At 28.6% G+C, this 18,125-nt stretch overlaps 1 protein-coding gene across 6 annotated transcripts in view; it reads right to left on the bottom strand.

Annotated features, from left to right (window-relative positions):
* Positions 1–554: 554 nt before the first annotated feature.
* Positions 555–18,125, bottom strand: part of LOC129958976 (microtubule-actin cross-linking factor 1-like) — a 320,795-nt gene continuing 303,224 nt past the window's right edge. For 4 of the 6 annotated variants that reach the window (XM_056071738.1, XM_056071741.1, XM_056071742.1 and 1 more), the window contains 10 exons: positions 17,411–17,586; positions 16,701–16,830; positions 15,878–15,922; positions 15,678–15,795; positions 15,472–15,584; positions 15,208–15,321; positions 14,022–14,139; positions 10,976–11,136; positions 3,044–3,200; positions 555–1,739 (listed from right to left, as the gene is read on the bottom strand). In XM_056071738.1, coding sequence (XP_055927713.1) covers positions 1,456–1,739; positions 3,044–3,200; positions 10,976–11,136; positions 14,022–14,139; positions 15,208–15,321; positions 15,472–15,584; positions 15,678–15,795; positions 15,878–15,922; positions 16,701–16,830; positions 17,411–17,586 — 1,416 coding nt within the window. In that variant the 3' untranslated portion in view covers positions 555–1,455. The other 2 variants (XM_056071737.1, XM_056071739.1) reach the window with 2 other exon arrangements.

Below are 18,125 nucleotides of genomic sequence, written 5' to 3'. Positions count from 1 at the left end.
AACTTTTGGTCATTGCTATATAACTTAAATCTATTTTGTGGAATAAGATAAAATTTGAAACTGATATTTTAGTTCTTGCACTTTTGATTTATATCAAAATTTTAGTAAATTTGTATTCAAAACTTTAAAACTTTTTAAATATATATTAGATATTAATAAGTCATGACTTTTGCCTCTTTAAACGAGTATTTTAATGTAAAATAAGTATTAACCAGGAAACACTATATCTTGAAAATATGGTAACTCCAATTTAACATTAAAAATTTCAATTGTTTATAATTTATCAATCATTTGCTCACAATTATAAAATGTTATGTGCATTCATTCTATTTTATTCTGGAAAACTTGGATATATATTTAAAATTGGGTATTGAGCTTTCTAAATATAAATATGAAGATGACCTCTTGCATGAAAAATTATTTCTTACACTCTTGGAGAACATAATTCTACAGCGACAGGCATTTACAGTTTTATTATGCATTAATTAGTTTCGGAAAAACGAGCAGTGTCCAGATACTTTGACAAATTATATAAAAGAAACACGAACAATAAATATATATATTTATTTATTATGAAATAGGCAAGATAATTGTTTTACAATATTCAGCTTAGTTTTCAGCATTGAAGATAAGATTCTAAAAATATGAATTCACATATTACATTAACTAATTTTAACATGCTACCGTAATTTGTAAATAGACGATAAAAAAGTTGTACAAGAGGAATGTCAATTGAAAATGTCCCTAGTTCCTTAAGAACTCTTCCTAAATAAAATTAATTTGTTCTCTTTAACTATATTTAACACTCTTTAAATAACGAACGTTTCCTTGGCACACTTTAAATTCATAAACAAATGTTCCTTTACATTATTTATATGAATATGAAATCTTAAAAAAATCTGAATTTTGTGCAAAAATATTGACAAATATTACACATTTATCATAACTTTTCAATTTAAAACATGGCTGTTAACCTTATCAGTTTTATAGCAACTGACTAAACAGGATTCCATTTCAACTTTTACAGATATGAAGCATACTTAAGAAATTTATACAGATATTAGAAACATGTACAATGGAATGTCATATCTGCTCAACGTTCATTATCCATCACCACAAAAATATATTTGGCAAATAAGACTAGCAAATGCATTGTGATTAACTGCAAAGCACTGTTTGTTTACAGTAGTAATATAAAAAGCTTCATCAGCGACACCAGCTGATACAAAGTATAAACTCTGCATTAAATATATACAAATATATATTCCTTTAACAGCAATAACTAAATGTGAGCTGATAAACAACTTTTGCAATATTAATTCCCAGTACTACAAGTACTGATTTTGCGAGTGGTTAATAGCTTTTGATAACTTGCATTATTGAGCAGAATAAAAAGGACTGAATAAAATAAAACTGCTAGTATGCAATATCACTATGTCTGGAATGATTTCTTTATTATTCCTTTCGCGATTCAATTTTTCGAGAAGTGTCTCTATTTAAAGGTTGCTTTGTAGATTTCTGAACAGATGGAATTTTTGAAGATTCTGATGCTGATTTAGCTTTCCCAAGAACAGGCACTTTTTGAGCAACACCATTTCCAGTTATAGTTTGTTTTCTATTTGTTTTAAAATCTTCTATTCCATCCTGGGAAAGGTCACTAGGGGCTCTGCTTGGCGGTCGACTACCTTGACGGCTTGACGGCCTACTTGAAGGCCTACTTGATGGTTTACCACATGCAGCTAAGGAATATAATATTAACAAACGTAAGTCCAGAACTTACATTGAAAAAAAGATCCATTGTAAAATTATATAATATAATATAATGTTCTAGACAAATCTACTTCGAAATAAAAAAAAAATTAGGATATATCAAGCAAAATTAAGCAGGAATAAAGAGAGTGGTTGAACCGCTTTTGCAGAAGATTAACTTACTCAGCTTTCTTAATCTTAACGACTCGAGAAAGAAATTTAACTTTCAACTAAGTCTTGCTTGAGCCTGAAATATTTTATTTCAAACATTTCAATAATTGGTCAAATTCATAATTTTAGAAATTAATTTAATTTCTTTTTCACTAAATTATCAAGTGATAAATTAACATAAAATAATATTGCAGCAATGCATTTTCTTTTTAGCAGCCCAGTTTCTTTATTCATAAATGAAAGGAATCTTCCAGCAGTTGCGGGTGATGAAATTACAAGTTCAGAAACAATAGTGTAACCGTAAATTAAGGAATTAATTAATTCAGGTATTATTGCTGGAAGGTGATCTATTCACTATAAAGTAGTGAGGTTTTTTTTACATAATAAATGTATAATTATTTCATTTAGGCATTGAAATAGTGCGATAATAAAATGTCATCAATGAAATCATGAATATTTTGAAATTATAACTTTACATTAATATTTGATCAAAAATAAAATATAAAGAAAATATTTAAAAAATGTTCCTTTAAAATTTATGTTAATTTTAGCAATTTCAATTTAAAATCAATTCATTTTTTCAATCAAATTTTATTTTCAATAAAAGTTTAATATAAAATCATGGCTTGGTAATTAACATGAAAATATCTTCGGTCTTTAGAATCAATCACATTTACATGTTTGCAACCGTAATGTTTTAACCACTCCCTGCCAAGTTTTTTCCAGCACCTTCTAACTTTTATTAATTAGAAATTCCAATCATATTTAGGGGAATATGAATTAGACAAAGATCGTACTGCTTTAAATAGGTACATTACGAATTTTTTAAAATTCATTTCTCGTAAAAAAACAACAACTGACGATGCTCCAGCTCCATTATATTCCTGATTAAGAAAATAAAATCTGTCAATCTGATGCAAGATCTGAGCAATAAAACTCGATAACAAGATTATTAACAGCATGAAAAGAGTAGAAATTTAAAAACAATTTTTAAAACCATAATAGCAAATGGCTTACCAGATTTGGTTGTAATATAATTCAAAAAAATTATTATAGCAAATATTTATAAAAGATGAAATAATTTAAATGTCTTAAAAAGATTATAGTTAAAATTTATACATACTTCGTGGACTTAAACGAGATGGAGTTGTTCTAGAAAAACCAGATCTGTTACTAAAGCTGTCTGTTTCACTGAAACTGGGTCCACTAATGTCACTACTGTTTTCAGCAGAAGAACGGCTTTGTCTCATAGGCGTACTTCTTTCACTTTTTTCTCGAATCTTGAAAGAATAATAATTATCAGCAACAATTCATGATAAATAATATTCGTAAACAGTAATTATCAAATGCCTAAAATTTTAAAATAACAATCGGAATAAAGAATTCAAAGCTACAATATGCTTCAGATAAATGCTTTAATTTCAAAAATTTATAAAAAGAATTTCAGTTTTCCAAGACACAAGAAGGATTGGAAGCTTAACAAAAACACTATAACGTTCATATCAGCTCAATGTATGTTGATAAAATGGGGAAAGAAAGCTGCCTATCAAAATTAAAATAGAATCTAAAAGTAATATCAAAAGAATATGAAATAATATAAAAACTCTATATTGAGATTTCACTTTTGATCATGTTCGAAGAAAGTAAACTACTTAATCAAGAGTATGAAGAATATGACAATATCATCGAATAAACTAGAAAAAAAAATATTTGGAAAATGATTTAAGGCTGCTATTTTTTGAATATTATAAAAAGCATTAATTCGAAACTTTTGTTTTCGCCAAACACTTCGGAAATTAACTAAATATTAAAAAGTCCTTCAAATTTAATTAAAAAACTGAAAAGATATTATATTTACAGACCAGATTTTATATGAATGAACAGTTAATATGTCATAAAACAATTCGAACAATAAATCTTTTTATAATATATATATTGTCTACTCGTAATATGATTATCCCAGGAGTTCAGCTAATGCCTTCATCAGTAATGGCTATTTTTTTGTGTGCTTTAATTTTGGACTACATTTCAATTTGTGTCTTATTTTATCATTCTTTTAGAAAATAGGGATGGTTATCTGTCCACTTTTTTCTTTTACGTCAGCATAGAAATTTTCCCTCCTATTAACCATAAAGTTAGAACGAATTCTAACTTTATGGTTTCTTTTCATAGAAGATTATATATCCAAGAATAAATTAAAATAAATAAATAAGTGAATTCTTTTCAACAACATTTATCATAAGAGCAATAAATCTGTTAATGAACTAGTTCATCGGGATAGTCAAAAGCAATACTATAAAATATTAAAATAAATAAATATATAATATTTACAACATTTTCTCGTATAATCTAAGCTGGGACTCCAGTTACATAGAGTGAATCAATGAAATATCTTAGAATTCACTTATAAAAATGAAAGTATTTTTAAAAAATCTAAATATTAAGGTTCTTAAAAAATTCAGTGGTCTAAAAATTTTACGCTGCAAAAGAAATGGTTAGAAAAATTTAATCACAATCGTCAATACCAACATTCTCATTCTTTTTCATCGCAATTCCCCAATTATTAATAATTTTGCTGATATCACACTCAAATCTTGCAACGCTATATTAATAATGATTCTTGGGAAATCAATTTAAGATTCCTAATATTTTATTAAAATTACTAAGGAAAGAAATACTTTCGGATATATTAAACTTCTAGCAATTCAAATTTGTAATTAAACAAATAGATAGTTATTTGTTTTCATCATTAATCAACAATACCAATTAGTTAAAAATTCAATTGAATTAAATAGCTGAAATTTTCAGTTACATTTCAAAATCTGAATAAAAGCATCTAATAAATCTACCAGTTTTCCTCCACTCTAATCCAAACATTTTCGAAATTTTTCTGAAAGAGTCAGTCTCCAAAACATAGAGTCCCCAATTTTCATCTTTGCGACAGGTTTCTCTGAATGCATTCAAACCACATTTCCAAATCACTTCATCATCGTTTCTGATGATTCGAAATCACACAGTTTCAACTGCAGGTAATTCTTGTATCCACTCATTAAATTCTGTTTTGATAATTAAAATCTTAACTATCTGTCAAGCTTTAGATGAGATAACAGTTTCAGACAAAGACAGTTTAATCTTTCGTACAGTTATTCGGTCCTTACTATATTTAAAAAAAAAAAAAAAAAAAAAAATCACTTTCCATTTGCTTAAAATCATTGAACGTCTCGCTTTAAACATTTACATAAAAAATGACTAAGCCTAAAATTATTAACGTATCAGATATCATTTTTATAAGTTCCCGGAAATTCCGGAATCTTAAAAGGAATAAAAAGAATAAAATCAGGAATAGAAGAAGAAGCAGATTCTCTCGAAACTGCATCCACAAGACTGGATTTCTCCAGATGATATTGTATCTAGTATGAAAAAGCGCTCATTCCACATTACTTTTGAAAATTGCCAGAGAAGCAAATACTAAAATTCGTTTGAAAGCATCTCAGCTATTATTTTATTATTTCCCATCACAAACTGATTACGCAACAGAGGAAAGAACAGAATCGTAGCGTGCTTAATGAGTAAAGTGGTTATTATTCAAAGCCAAATGTATAAATTCAACTTAAGTATCAGCTATTAGGATAGAGCTTTGGAAAATATTAAAAATCGCCCAATTAAATATTTCCTACTACTTCCTTTTATTAAAAGCTCTAGTTTACAAATCCCATTCGATCATCTTCCTTCAAGTTCTCAAGTTCTTTTACACTGATTAATTGCAATCATTCGACATTCAATGGACAGTAGTAAGTGTTGTATTCCATTATTAAATCTTTCAAGAAACACGGATTTTTCAAATGAATTAATTTTCAATATTCCAGAAACGCTCTCTACAATAAAGGAAGTTCAAAATGCTAAATAGAAAAAAAAAGTTATGAAAATGGCATGTCAGCTTTAACTTTTTCGAGTTGTAGAATATCACATTGAAATCTAAAATTATAGTTTACAATCTTGATTGTAAAATGAAATAGCTTGTGAGGAGTGGCATTCATTCTATATTTCACATCCTGTCTATCGCCAGAATACACAGTTTCAAAACATAATTTTTTCTTGAAGTTTACAAGTGAAGAAACACATCTATTCGCAGAGCAATTGTAATTCCTAACAAAAGTCACATAGCACACAATTACTTTATTTCAATAAGATTTTTTTTTTGTTATTATCCCTTTCTGTGAACCATTATAGCTAGAATGAACCTGTATAGTTTTTCATATTGAATATATGTTACCATAAAATTCAATTACAGGAGATCTAGATCACAGAAAACTAAATGAATCACGGGGAAAAAACATTATATGATTATTATTAGAGAAACACTTTTAAGAAATGTAATAAATAACAGAGAATATAGTAAAGGATTTTTATTCATTTCACAACACTTTTTTTTTTATCTAGCTTTAAAACTGTTAAAAAGAAGAAAAAAATTTCTAAAAAGCAAAGAATTAAACACCATTATTTATCAGAATATTAGTACTAACATCTTTTGCTTCTTTAAAACATTTAATTCCATGAAAACCACACAAAAATGATGAACTAAGCTTAGGAGGAAATTTAATCTTAAATTTGCTACCATTTGAAAAACGAAGCCAATTAATAAAATGCCACTGTAGATGATGTACTATTAAATGTATCGTTATTTCATTTACCTAATTAATGTCTCATTTCTAAGCTATGAGTGATTATTAACGGGATTGCCACTCAAATGTGGAAAAAAAATTCCTTGTGTTTTCTCTGTATCTATATTCAAGATACGAGGAAATGCAAAACTAGAACTCACATGCTAGTTATAATGCAATATGATTTTAAAGAGTGGTAAAAGGAAGCAAGAATTTAACATTATTTGAAATAATAGCGTATAAAAAGAATTTTGATATTTACAAAAATCTTTTCATTTACTATCTAGAATTTAGCAAGACAAAATTTATATACTAAGGGGGGGGATATATTACCTCTAATGCTCTTTAATTGTAAGTCACATAAAATTAAGGGCTTGGGTGAAATAAAACACAAAACTTTTTTTGTTATCGTGATACAAATGATTTAATGATTATTTAACAAACAAACATTACAAAGCAAAACTTTTTTTATTTATTCATTTTTGCGAATTCATGTTTTGGGGCATCAATTTTTGCAGATTTTTCAGCCATCGATTTCATGAAGCTAATACTTGACAAATAAGGTACGACATTTTTGTACGGCCTAACATACATTTTTTAGATATTTCGCTTTTAGTGAAGATTTGCGAAAATATTTCCGATACATTATTGAATGCATTAAGGAACGAATATGGAACTCCAAATTTCATCTCCATAGAAAATTCAGATTTAAATTATTGTATTTTAACTAAAAAGTTCGAAATCGGTTTATTTTCGGAAATTCAGTTTGACATTTTCGGATATGACATGTCATCTTTTCCTGTATTCTTTTTAGATACTAAATTCTTCACTATTAATGATGACTCTTTTGAACTGGCGGGCAATCACTTATGTTTGACTCTTTTATCTAGACTAGTAAATAATTCATTTTCCATATTACTTAGGCTTATTCTTAAAAAGCTAGTAGTAAGCAACAAATGGACTTTGTAAAACTCCTCGAACCCATTCAGAAAAATCAGGGTTGATTTTTTTTATCCGAGCAATTCATATTAAATAACGATTTTGAGCAATTCATTGTTTAAATTTTTTTTCTATCTACTTTGAATAAGATGACAGTTTCTCAAATATTAAATAAACCATTAAAAAAACTCACAGTAGATTAAACACCACCGCGCTGCTTCCGCGATTGAATGTTCCTGCAGAGACATGTATTCTATTCTTTCACGCAGTTACTTAAGTCCCGCGCATGCTCATCAGCTACAATTTGGGAAACTTATGGAAAAAGAGCTGTCTCACAAATCAAAACTGGGCTGTTCGATAAAGAAAAAAAGGGGCGAGTTTCCGCATTACACTATCCCAAATAGTATGTACGTTTTTGGAAGTTTATGACTACGATATTTTAATCTTGCAATCTTTAGATATTGGCATTTTTTTTTTTTTTGATAGGCAAAAAATAAAATTCTCGGTATTTTCCAGGTTTTTTATAAACATTTTCAAATTTGCCTGCATTTTCCCTGTTTTTTTTATGTCTATTTTTAAATTCCATGTGTTTTCCCGGTTTTCCAGGTGGCGTGACAACCCTGTGTTAAGCAAGAAATTCTCAAATTTAAGCTTTTAAATTCCACTTTAGTTTATCAACAACTTTATAATTTCATTTATGCATATTCGAATAAATTTTTGATACAGAATAACCCCAGGACAGAGCTAAAAGAGCATTTTTAATTGATTAAAATAACGTAATTTATTTTACTTATTAACTTCTGTCATCGACTGCTTGCTGTCAAGCTGCATTCTTCGCAGTTTTACGAATACCGCCAGGAAAAACAGTCATATTACAAAAATATAAACACGATTAAAGTACTCTTAAGTATCATTGCGATGCAAACGATTAAACTATAAACGGCTGAAGAAAATGACACTTGGGGAGAAATCTTATTCTTTTAGTATCCCATCAAAAGACTTCACTGAAATGAAATCAGATAGTCATGATATTGGCTTGTCACATTTCAAAAACATCAAACACATTCACAGTTAAATGGCTTTTTTTAAAGAATTAATTTTAAAGGTAAAATCTTATGAACACATAATAATCATAAGCAAGATATTCATATGAACCACTGAAATAGAAACCATAAGGTAAAATTTCAAGTTCTGTGTCCTAGAACCGTTTGGCAAAACCAAGCAAGCTATGGAAAACTCAGGGAAGAAATTGTTAGGAAACTATCAGAAATTATAAAATTAGAACACAAGACAAAAATATTAATAAATTTTTATAAATTTATACTATGTACAAAATGTTGTGGAAACAAAAATATTGTTTAATTATCTTTTACTGTATTCACAATAATGTATTTTCATTATTACTTCCAATAATAAATGTATTAAACTTATACTTACCAAATCCATTTGAAATTAAATTACTTAAAATAAAGAGATTATTTATAGTTATGCGTAGATTTTCGAAAGTAAACTCATACATTAAAATTGTAGATAAAGGAAAAAACATGTTACCCAACAGTAGACAGGAATTCTTGATCCTAATTCAGAATTCACAGGCCTGTAGAAAATAGGCCTCAATTCTTGCACTGGAATGCATCTCATTAATAAAAAGGGGGCTGGAATGTAAAGGGCAAGGAAACTGAATAACCTTGCAATCAGAAAATGAATTATAGGCAACGAAGAAGCATCAAAAGGCTAGTTAGCAATGTTCGAATACCTACGCACCAGACTCTCCTTGGGATAAAAAGAGTAATGCACGAGATACAAAACTCTTTTCCTTGTATTAAAAAAACAACAACCCCCATTTAATGGCAAAAGACCGAGTTTCGCAACAACAAAACCATGAAACGCCAAAATTAGAAAAAACAGCAAATCAACATTGGGAACAAAACAAAATACGCATAAAATAAAAAAAAGAAGAAAAACAAGCAAAGAACTTGATTAGCAAATAGAAAGGGACTGCACTTTGTAATAAAAATTGAGATGAACTACACATTTCAAATAAAAAAATAGAACAAATGGAAAGGGAAGGGTTATACGACAAGCGTAAACAGCATTGCATTTCGTATTTTCCGAAACGAACTAATATCCTTCATTTTTTTTATATAATACAAATTAAAAGTTTAAAATGATCTTTTAAGTCTATACATTTTAATTCTTAAGTATTAAAATTTCCTATTCAGTTTAGTAAAAACGATCACACTTTTGACACTGACAATGCAAATCAATGTGATCAGATTCTCTTAACACAATATTTTTTCTTGAATACATGAATTTGACAAGTAAAAATTAACTAGATCAATATGCAGATTATTAATATGTGTGTTCATTTATAACAAAAATTAGTTGAAACAAAATTATATTAAGAATGACAGAAATTTCATAGAATTGTAAAGTAGACATTTTTATTGAACAGAATTTCAGTGTAATGCAATGAAAATGAATGAAAGTAATTAAAACATTTATTTCTGTAAGTCCCAAACAATTATCTGAGCATATAAAAAGTACTTCTTTAATTACAGTTACTTCATTATTAATTTCTTCAAATATCTTAAACAATAAATTTCTTCCTCATCTAGAAAAGTATTGCCATTAAAACATGACAACATATCATAAATTTTCTAAAAGAAATTAATTTCAAAAAATATATTCAGAAATTTACTTTGTTTATTCTCACTAAAATGTAGAGCATTAAATAGATGTTTATAAGAAGGGAAAAAAATCACCGAATAGAAAGATTATTATTTTTTTTTAAAAATCGTCGAGTTATTAACATCTTACAAGAAACTTAATAAATCCTGACTGACTAAAAAATTGAATTAATCAATAATGTTTAAATCTCCAATCCCATACTATTTCGAAAGAAAAAAAAAATAGAGAGATTTAAAATTCTGACAATGTACCATACAGATTTCCATCTCTATCATTCTTTCATAAATATTTTAATTACCGATACTAAGATACATGAAATAAATGAAAGGAAGGGACAGAAATGCGCGATGTATTACCTCGTAGTTTTGGAAGTAAATTTAAGCATATATTACTCATATATAAGTTTCTTCAGAATTTGTTACATCCTATTTTAAGTAAAATTCAATATTATTATCAAAAATCTATTCCTATTTTTTTATAAGAAACTCATAATAAGCAACATAACTCAAATAATTCGAATATTTTGAGATTATTTCCTTTTCCTACATTGTAATTCAATATTGCAACTAAAAAAATTTCACAATAAAGAAAATGAAAATAATAAATTAGCATGCTAAATAGCATCTCTTAAAACAAAAACAGAAACACATAAATAAATAAAACAGCAAAACAATCATTACAGAGAAAAACAAAACAGTGTTTTGATTTCTTCATATGCATAATTCCTCACATGAATAAATAATATATACTCTTTGTTTCCGAACCTTAGTTATTGGGCCAGCTGAAGGCATGGAGTTTGTTGTGCCACTCTGAGATGAAACTGAAGAATTAGGACTTGGCTTCGGCTTAAAAGGAGCCATTGACTGGCTTACTCCATCAGCTAGTATAAACTGTTCTCTTAATTCGAGGTTGGTTCTTCCTTTTGCTGTATGATAGTAAATATTTACATGCAGGATATATCATATTAAAATCATGCAGTAATACAAATCTAAGGCATCAGTCTTTCATATTCGGACGAATAATCCGAATTAATAATTTATATTGAATCAATTAGTGAACTATGTAGTAGTACAAGAAAGTTAGTCGAAATCAAATGAAGAGTTACAAGAAGTAAAGACAGGCTAGAGAAGTCAATCATTTAGCATATGGAGAAATCTACCACTGTAACAAGTATCATTAGAACTAAGGAAGGGAAAACAGAGGAATAACAAGTTGCGTAGTGAGTTGTATGAAAATTTTATTTGTTATATCTACACAGAGTTATCTTTCTTTGAATGTTGGATTAAAAGTTTAGTTAGTTTTAATGCTTCTTCCCTGCAGCCTATGAAAGCAGAAAGAAATCAGAATTTAAAAGTTCAGAAAATTCAGAATACAAGTAAATAGAAAATAAAGATTACATACTCATCAATGAAATCCTGAACCATTTAAAAATATAATACATAATTATAAATTCATAAATTAACAAATCACACATAAAAGTATCAAACATCAGAATTAAAAATTCAAATACTATTAATTAAACTTTTAAAAAACCAAAATACATGACAACAAATGTAATACTAATAATTTAAATAATTTTCAAGGCACTCAGGAAATAATTTAAACCGCCAGATACATAAGTAATATACACTATCCACCAATCAGTATTTGCACACCCATTCACATGACGATATCTAAGGTCCTGATCTACGTCAAGCTTTCTGCACTTAAATATCGTGTAGAAAACAGCACTGCCATCCGCCGCAAACAAGATGCCACGAAATTCAGAGCTTTCACAAACTCAGAGCTGTCTGACTTCGAGAAAGGCGTAATTATCGGATATCATAGAAATGAAAGATTCCTAAAGGACATATCTAGTGAGTTAAACATTCCAAAATAGACAGTGACTTTTGTTATTAAGAAGTGCGTGGTGATTTCCGGAATGTGCTTCGACCCGACAGACACACGAAACTAAGAGATGAAGACTGACAAGTTGTGTCCAAAGAAATTCAGAAAAACCACCCCAAAACCGATTGTCCACATACTCCAGGAATTCCAACAAGCATCCGCAAGGTAAGTCCATGGTCGTACTGTCACCAGTAGTACTTTCTTTACAATATCTAACAGCGCTGCTCTTGGTTGAGGTGGTGCAAGGCACGTCGAAATTCAACCATAGGTGAGTGGATCTAGGTTCTCTGGAGTGATGAATCAAGGTTCAATCTTTACCAGTTAGATTGCAAAATCTGGTTTTGGCATATGCATGAAAAATGCCTTTTTCCAGAAAGCAGTGTGCCTACAGTAAAGTTTGGTGACAGTAGAATTATGGTTTGGTGATGTTTCTCGTGGTATGGACTGGGACCCTTGATCCCAATTCATGGTAAGCTCAACGCCAACTCCTATTCAACTATTCTAGGCAACAATGTACTTTCTACGCTGTGGCAATTTTACTGGTTGGATCATTGTTATTGCCTGTAATGCAACGTCACTTGTCATATTGCGAGGTCTACCATGGATTGGTATGAAGACAATTGGGTGAACCAACTGGACTGGACTGCCGTACACAGACTTCAGGCTTGAATCCTATTGGAAACCTCTGGGATGAGTTGGATCGCAGAATTAAGGGGGTGCAGCAGCTTTCCAAAATCGGTGGAAGAACTGGCATGTCTTCTACAAGCCGAGTGGAAGAAAATACCACTGTTCATCATCCAAACACATGTGAAAAGCATGCCTCGGAGGGTTAAGACTGTAATTGCCTCAAGTGGAGGCTCAACCAACTATTTAATATGAATAAATTATGTTTATCTCTCTTATCACAGGTGTCCAATACTGATTAGTAGATAGTGTATATGATATATTGAGGTATCTATTATTATTAAAGAATACATAGAAATAAAATAAAAAAACTAAAGCAAGCTAATTTGCAGTCTGTTCGTATTCGACAAATTTCGGCAATTTTTTTTTTTTTTTTTTTTTTTTTAAATTTTCTCTAGGCATGTCTAATAAAGCAAAATCTATATTTCAAAAAACTTTATATACATCGATATAATAGTTTTTACGTTAGTGCAAATTAAGAATGTAATAATCAGTTATCAAGAAAAAAATGTATCTGAATTTACTTTGAAGTAATGAATTCTTTCAAGCACAAAAGAAATGAGACATTTACTATTAAGGCATTTTATGGCGATTTTTTTTTTTTTGGATATTTGAGACAGATTTCTGTGTTTATTTAAATTAATTGTCTTTAATGATAGCAGAATCAAATTAATATAAAAGATTCTATGCAATTTTTAAAAATTTATCATAAAGTAATATAGCAGAATAATTGCAGATCTTAAGTACTTTAAAAGCAGTCCATGCTTAAATAATTACCATGATTCGGATAGCTTTCAAATAATTCTCTATATAATTCACTTTATAATTCTCTATATTTCAGTTTTAGCATTTAAAATCTGCGTTTCTATTAAGTATAAAAGAAAGCTTATTATCTTTTTTGTCAGTAGTACATACGATTAGAAATGTGAAAGTGTAGTACGAGTTACAAAAGACGTTTATGAATCGAACAGTGGCTAATTCCATAAACTTTAAAAGCATTTTAAAAATACGGATTTTAAGTAAATTATAACTATATTAACTTTTAAATGCAAATCATAAAAGCCTTCAAATTCTTTATAACCTAGAGACAGTAAGGAAATCTTACTATTGGTAAAATCAGTATTTTGCCTAAAGATTTGATAAAAAGATGAATTTAAATGGTATTTTATTCTAGTGAAATCAAGATCAAATGGGAAAATTAATATATGCGATTAAAAACTGTTTACAAAAAATACATACCTCGGCAAGGATCATTTTTCACCAAAAATTCATCAAGAGCTACCCAGCCTCCACCAACACGCACCATAACTGTGCTCCTTAAAATTCTCACCAATCTTAATTTTTGAGAATCACCGAACTAATAAAAAAATGTATATTCATGTAAATTTAAAAGAACAAAAATTTAATAAGATACATGAAGGGAAATAAGGTTTTGAATATAAAAGCTCATTCATTGATATATTTAATAAGCAGCCCAAGTTATATATTAAGTACAAAAACACAAACCGTTAATATCAGAGCTGGAAAATATTAAACATAGATTTAAGAAAATAGAATGACATCATTTAGAACAATAAGTTCAATGAAAGTTGACAAAAAATGTTTGATTTGGATTTCAATTCCAGATGCAAGGAAAAAAGATATCAGTAAATTTGTCATTATTATGGTTAAGAAATGAAACCGAATTTACTTTTAATTACTATACATAGCTAAGAATGAAATGCTTATTTTAAATTCAATATATTATTACATTTCTATTTTAGGCTATTTTTAAATACTTTTAATAGATTTTTAAAATTTAATAGATTATAACTTCAGTCCTCATATTTTTACTTCTTTACTTCATTTTATTTTGTTCAGTTTAGTACTATCATTTATCATTTTTAAGAATTAAAAATCATCATTAGAATGTTGTAAATTATCATCATTAGAATGTTGTTGTACTGCATCACAAAATCAGAATTTCATTTTATTCTGAATTACCTCTCTCACTGAGTTTTAAAACACCACATTTTTAAGAAAAACTTCAGGGACGATCAGTAGGAAAAAAGGGCCCCTTGTTACTCCTTATTAAAATTATATCTGTCATTCCAACATCCAATGAATGGCAGGAAATTGCAAATGAAATTATGGAAACCAATACAGTAATAAAATGCTCAATTTTAGAGGGAAGGGATATATTTGGAGTGTATATATATATATATGTGCATACACACACTATACTATACATACATACATATAACTTATAAAAATTTTAATTTTTTAACTATATTCATTTATTATGAGTTTATTTCTGGGAAGTTACTACATTTTAGAATTCTTAACTATCTTAAAGTGAGTGGCTAAATGAAATTTATAATTTTCTTCTATATGGAATTTTTAAGTGATTAGACAGTATTAATATTTACAAAACTTATCCACTAACCCTATATTTTCCTTCTCCCACTTGATAAACTTTAAAACGATGGACACAAGTACATTTCGATACTTGACGTTGAACTTCATCTTGAATCTTTTCTGCTTCTGTTTTTGGACGATCCTAAAAAACGTCCAAACAGAATAAAATAGTATAAAAATAAAGAGAAATAAAATATATTAAAAAAATATACTTTGCACACACACACACACACACACACACACACACACACACACACACACACACACACACACACACACAATTAATACTAACCTCCCGTTCTGGACGTAAAGTCTCAATATATTCTTTAGTGTCAATAAAACCATCACCATTTCTGTCAAAAATATCTGCTACTCTTTCCATTTCTAAGCGACTTGTTGTAAATTCTATAACAAAATATTTATTTTCAATGAATTAGTATTAAATAGAAATTTTAATTTTATTTTACAAACCGACCAGGCAAAATAATTAATGCTTACTTGATTTAAGAATTCCATCAATAAATTCTTGTTTAGTCACTTTTCCGTGATTGTTTTTGTCAATCTTTTTAAACTGATCCATAATGCGAGATTTCTTATTATTCAGCCAACCAAGATACTGAAAATGCCCAGTAATATTTAAAAAAAATGAAACAAAACGTTAATCAAAGACATAATTTGATGTTTGCATTAAAACTTACCCTGCTCCGCCAATCATTGAAATCAAAATGCTTTATTCGATCAAGCTGAAAAATATAAGAATATTATTAAATTTCTGTCAGTAGTTTCAATAAAGTAATAAGTATAACTTCTCGAGGAAGAGGTATTCCTCCTAAATTTCGGTAATCATAACTTTCTAAATAGTATGTTCTCAACTCAAAATGAAACAAAGCGACGTCTTTTTTCACACGTTCAACTACACTTCATATGAAAGATCAAAATGAAAATAATGTACATATAGAAGGGAAGTAAAATTTTGATAATTAGAAAATACAGTGAATGATGCTTAATGTAATCACAGTTAATGTTATCATCAAAAACATCTGGACCCGAATCGACGTATTCAAATTACAAAGACGTATTAGTTTAATGTAGTCACTAAATCGTTTAATGTTACCAGTTTTGGAGTAGACAATTCGTCAATCCTTCATTATCAACCAACGTTAATGTTTGATGTTTGTAGAATTTTGCTTCATTTGTAAGAAAACACCTGGGTGTCATAAGGCATTCTATTTCAATGCTTCTTATTGCATATGATTTTCAAATATACTAGCATGCACACTTATAAAAAAAATAACTTCCTTTCAACTATCACATCAAAAATACAAAGTATTTCATTAATATAACTTCCATGAAAAAGGGATATCATGCAAAATATGTCACGATCTTGTTTATATTAACGGATTCCATTAGCACTCTTTTGATCTAAGCCTCAAAAGAGTGATCATCTAAGAGTAAGTTCTTTTGATCTGTATTTGAATAAACTAAATTGAACTAAAGATTTCATAAGAACAGTAAAGATACCTCAAGCAAATAGTTACGCCTATCTTGTAGTCTTCTTTGTCTTTCCATTGCAAGAAGCCATACAATTCTCCACTTTTCTAGAAGTAGCCTAGCCCTAGGATGTTTGATATCAGAATCAGTTTGTGGTCGCCTATGGTTTAAGAGGGAAAAATTCAAACCATTAGAATCAGCAATCATAATTAAGTATTATGTATCACAAGACATATTGAACAGGAGAAGCTATTGTATTTAATAACAAAAGAATGAGATTTTAAATTCTAAATTATAATAAAAATGTTTAATAATAATACATTCTAATAATTTTTTTTATATTTCTGAATCCAATAGCAGCAAACATTTTTTATGCTTAAGTTGCCCAAATATATTAAAATGTGATAAATAAAAGTAACACAAACGAGGAAAAAAACCGTTTGAAATGTTACACAACTATATATTAAAACGTGCGAGTTAGGTTATTTATTTACAAAATATTGGAGCAACGTATATTCACAATAACAGTTATGTGTAATACATACTTAAACATATGAAAAACTATTGTGATTGTAATACTGACAGAAAGATATTTCAGTGATTATTAATAGGCACTTGTTTTCAAAGCACTGAAGATGAATCAACATTAAATTAATTACATATTAATAAATCAATCCAGTCAATTTTTTTAAAAAATTGAGTTACAAAGGGTTTTAGGAAGATATAATCAGTTTACTCACAATGGAGTTGAGGTCTTCAGAGGAGTAGGAGTTCCAGAACGAGACGATTTATCCTTCGATTTCTCCTTTAACTGCGATGGCGGTACTAATGTTTTTGCTTGATGACGCTTAGAAGAAAATGCTTTTGATATCTTCTCAACATCAGTTTGCTTTTTTGACATATCTGTCATGAAAACCTAAAGAATTTAATATAATTTAATGCAAAGCATTTGATGTAAACAGCCAACATAAATGAGTAACAATTTTTAAATCAACAGATTTGCACAAATTCAATAGTCAATATATTTTGCCAAGAAAATGTAAATACTTGAAAGTCTCAGCAATTTGAAGTGCATGATTTTTACTTCATACTTTAATATTATCTGAGGATGCTATTGATCACTAAGTAGAAATTACAACAAAGCAACGAAAAAAATTATCTATTTTGTAAAGGGCAAGGGCAGCATAAACAATTGTCCATAAACAATATCTCAGAATGCAGAAACGAGAAGAAAATAGAAAGTTTATAAACTATTTAAATTTATTAAGAAAATAAAATTTCCATCTTGCTTCTTTAACAATTTTATTTGTCTTAAGCCAATGGAATGAAACAATACGCAGAAATGTGCTTTATGGGCAATCCGATTCAAAAGAAGGATAAGAAGAAACGCAAAGTCCACCCAAGTTTAAATCATATGGTCAAAAGAAGGGTAAAAATTTTTATCTGTTTTAGATT

The sequence above is a fragment of the Argiope bruennichi genome, chromosome X1 (assembly GCF_947563725.1).
Source record: "Argiope bruennichi chromosome X1, qqArgBrue1.1, whole genome shotgun sequence".
In the NCBI taxonomy this organism is placed as follows: domain Eukaryota; kingdom Metazoa; phylum Arthropoda; class Arachnida; order Araneae; family Araneidae; genus Argiope; species Argiope bruennichi.
This window is presented reverse-complemented; position numbering and strand designations above follow the sequence as displayed.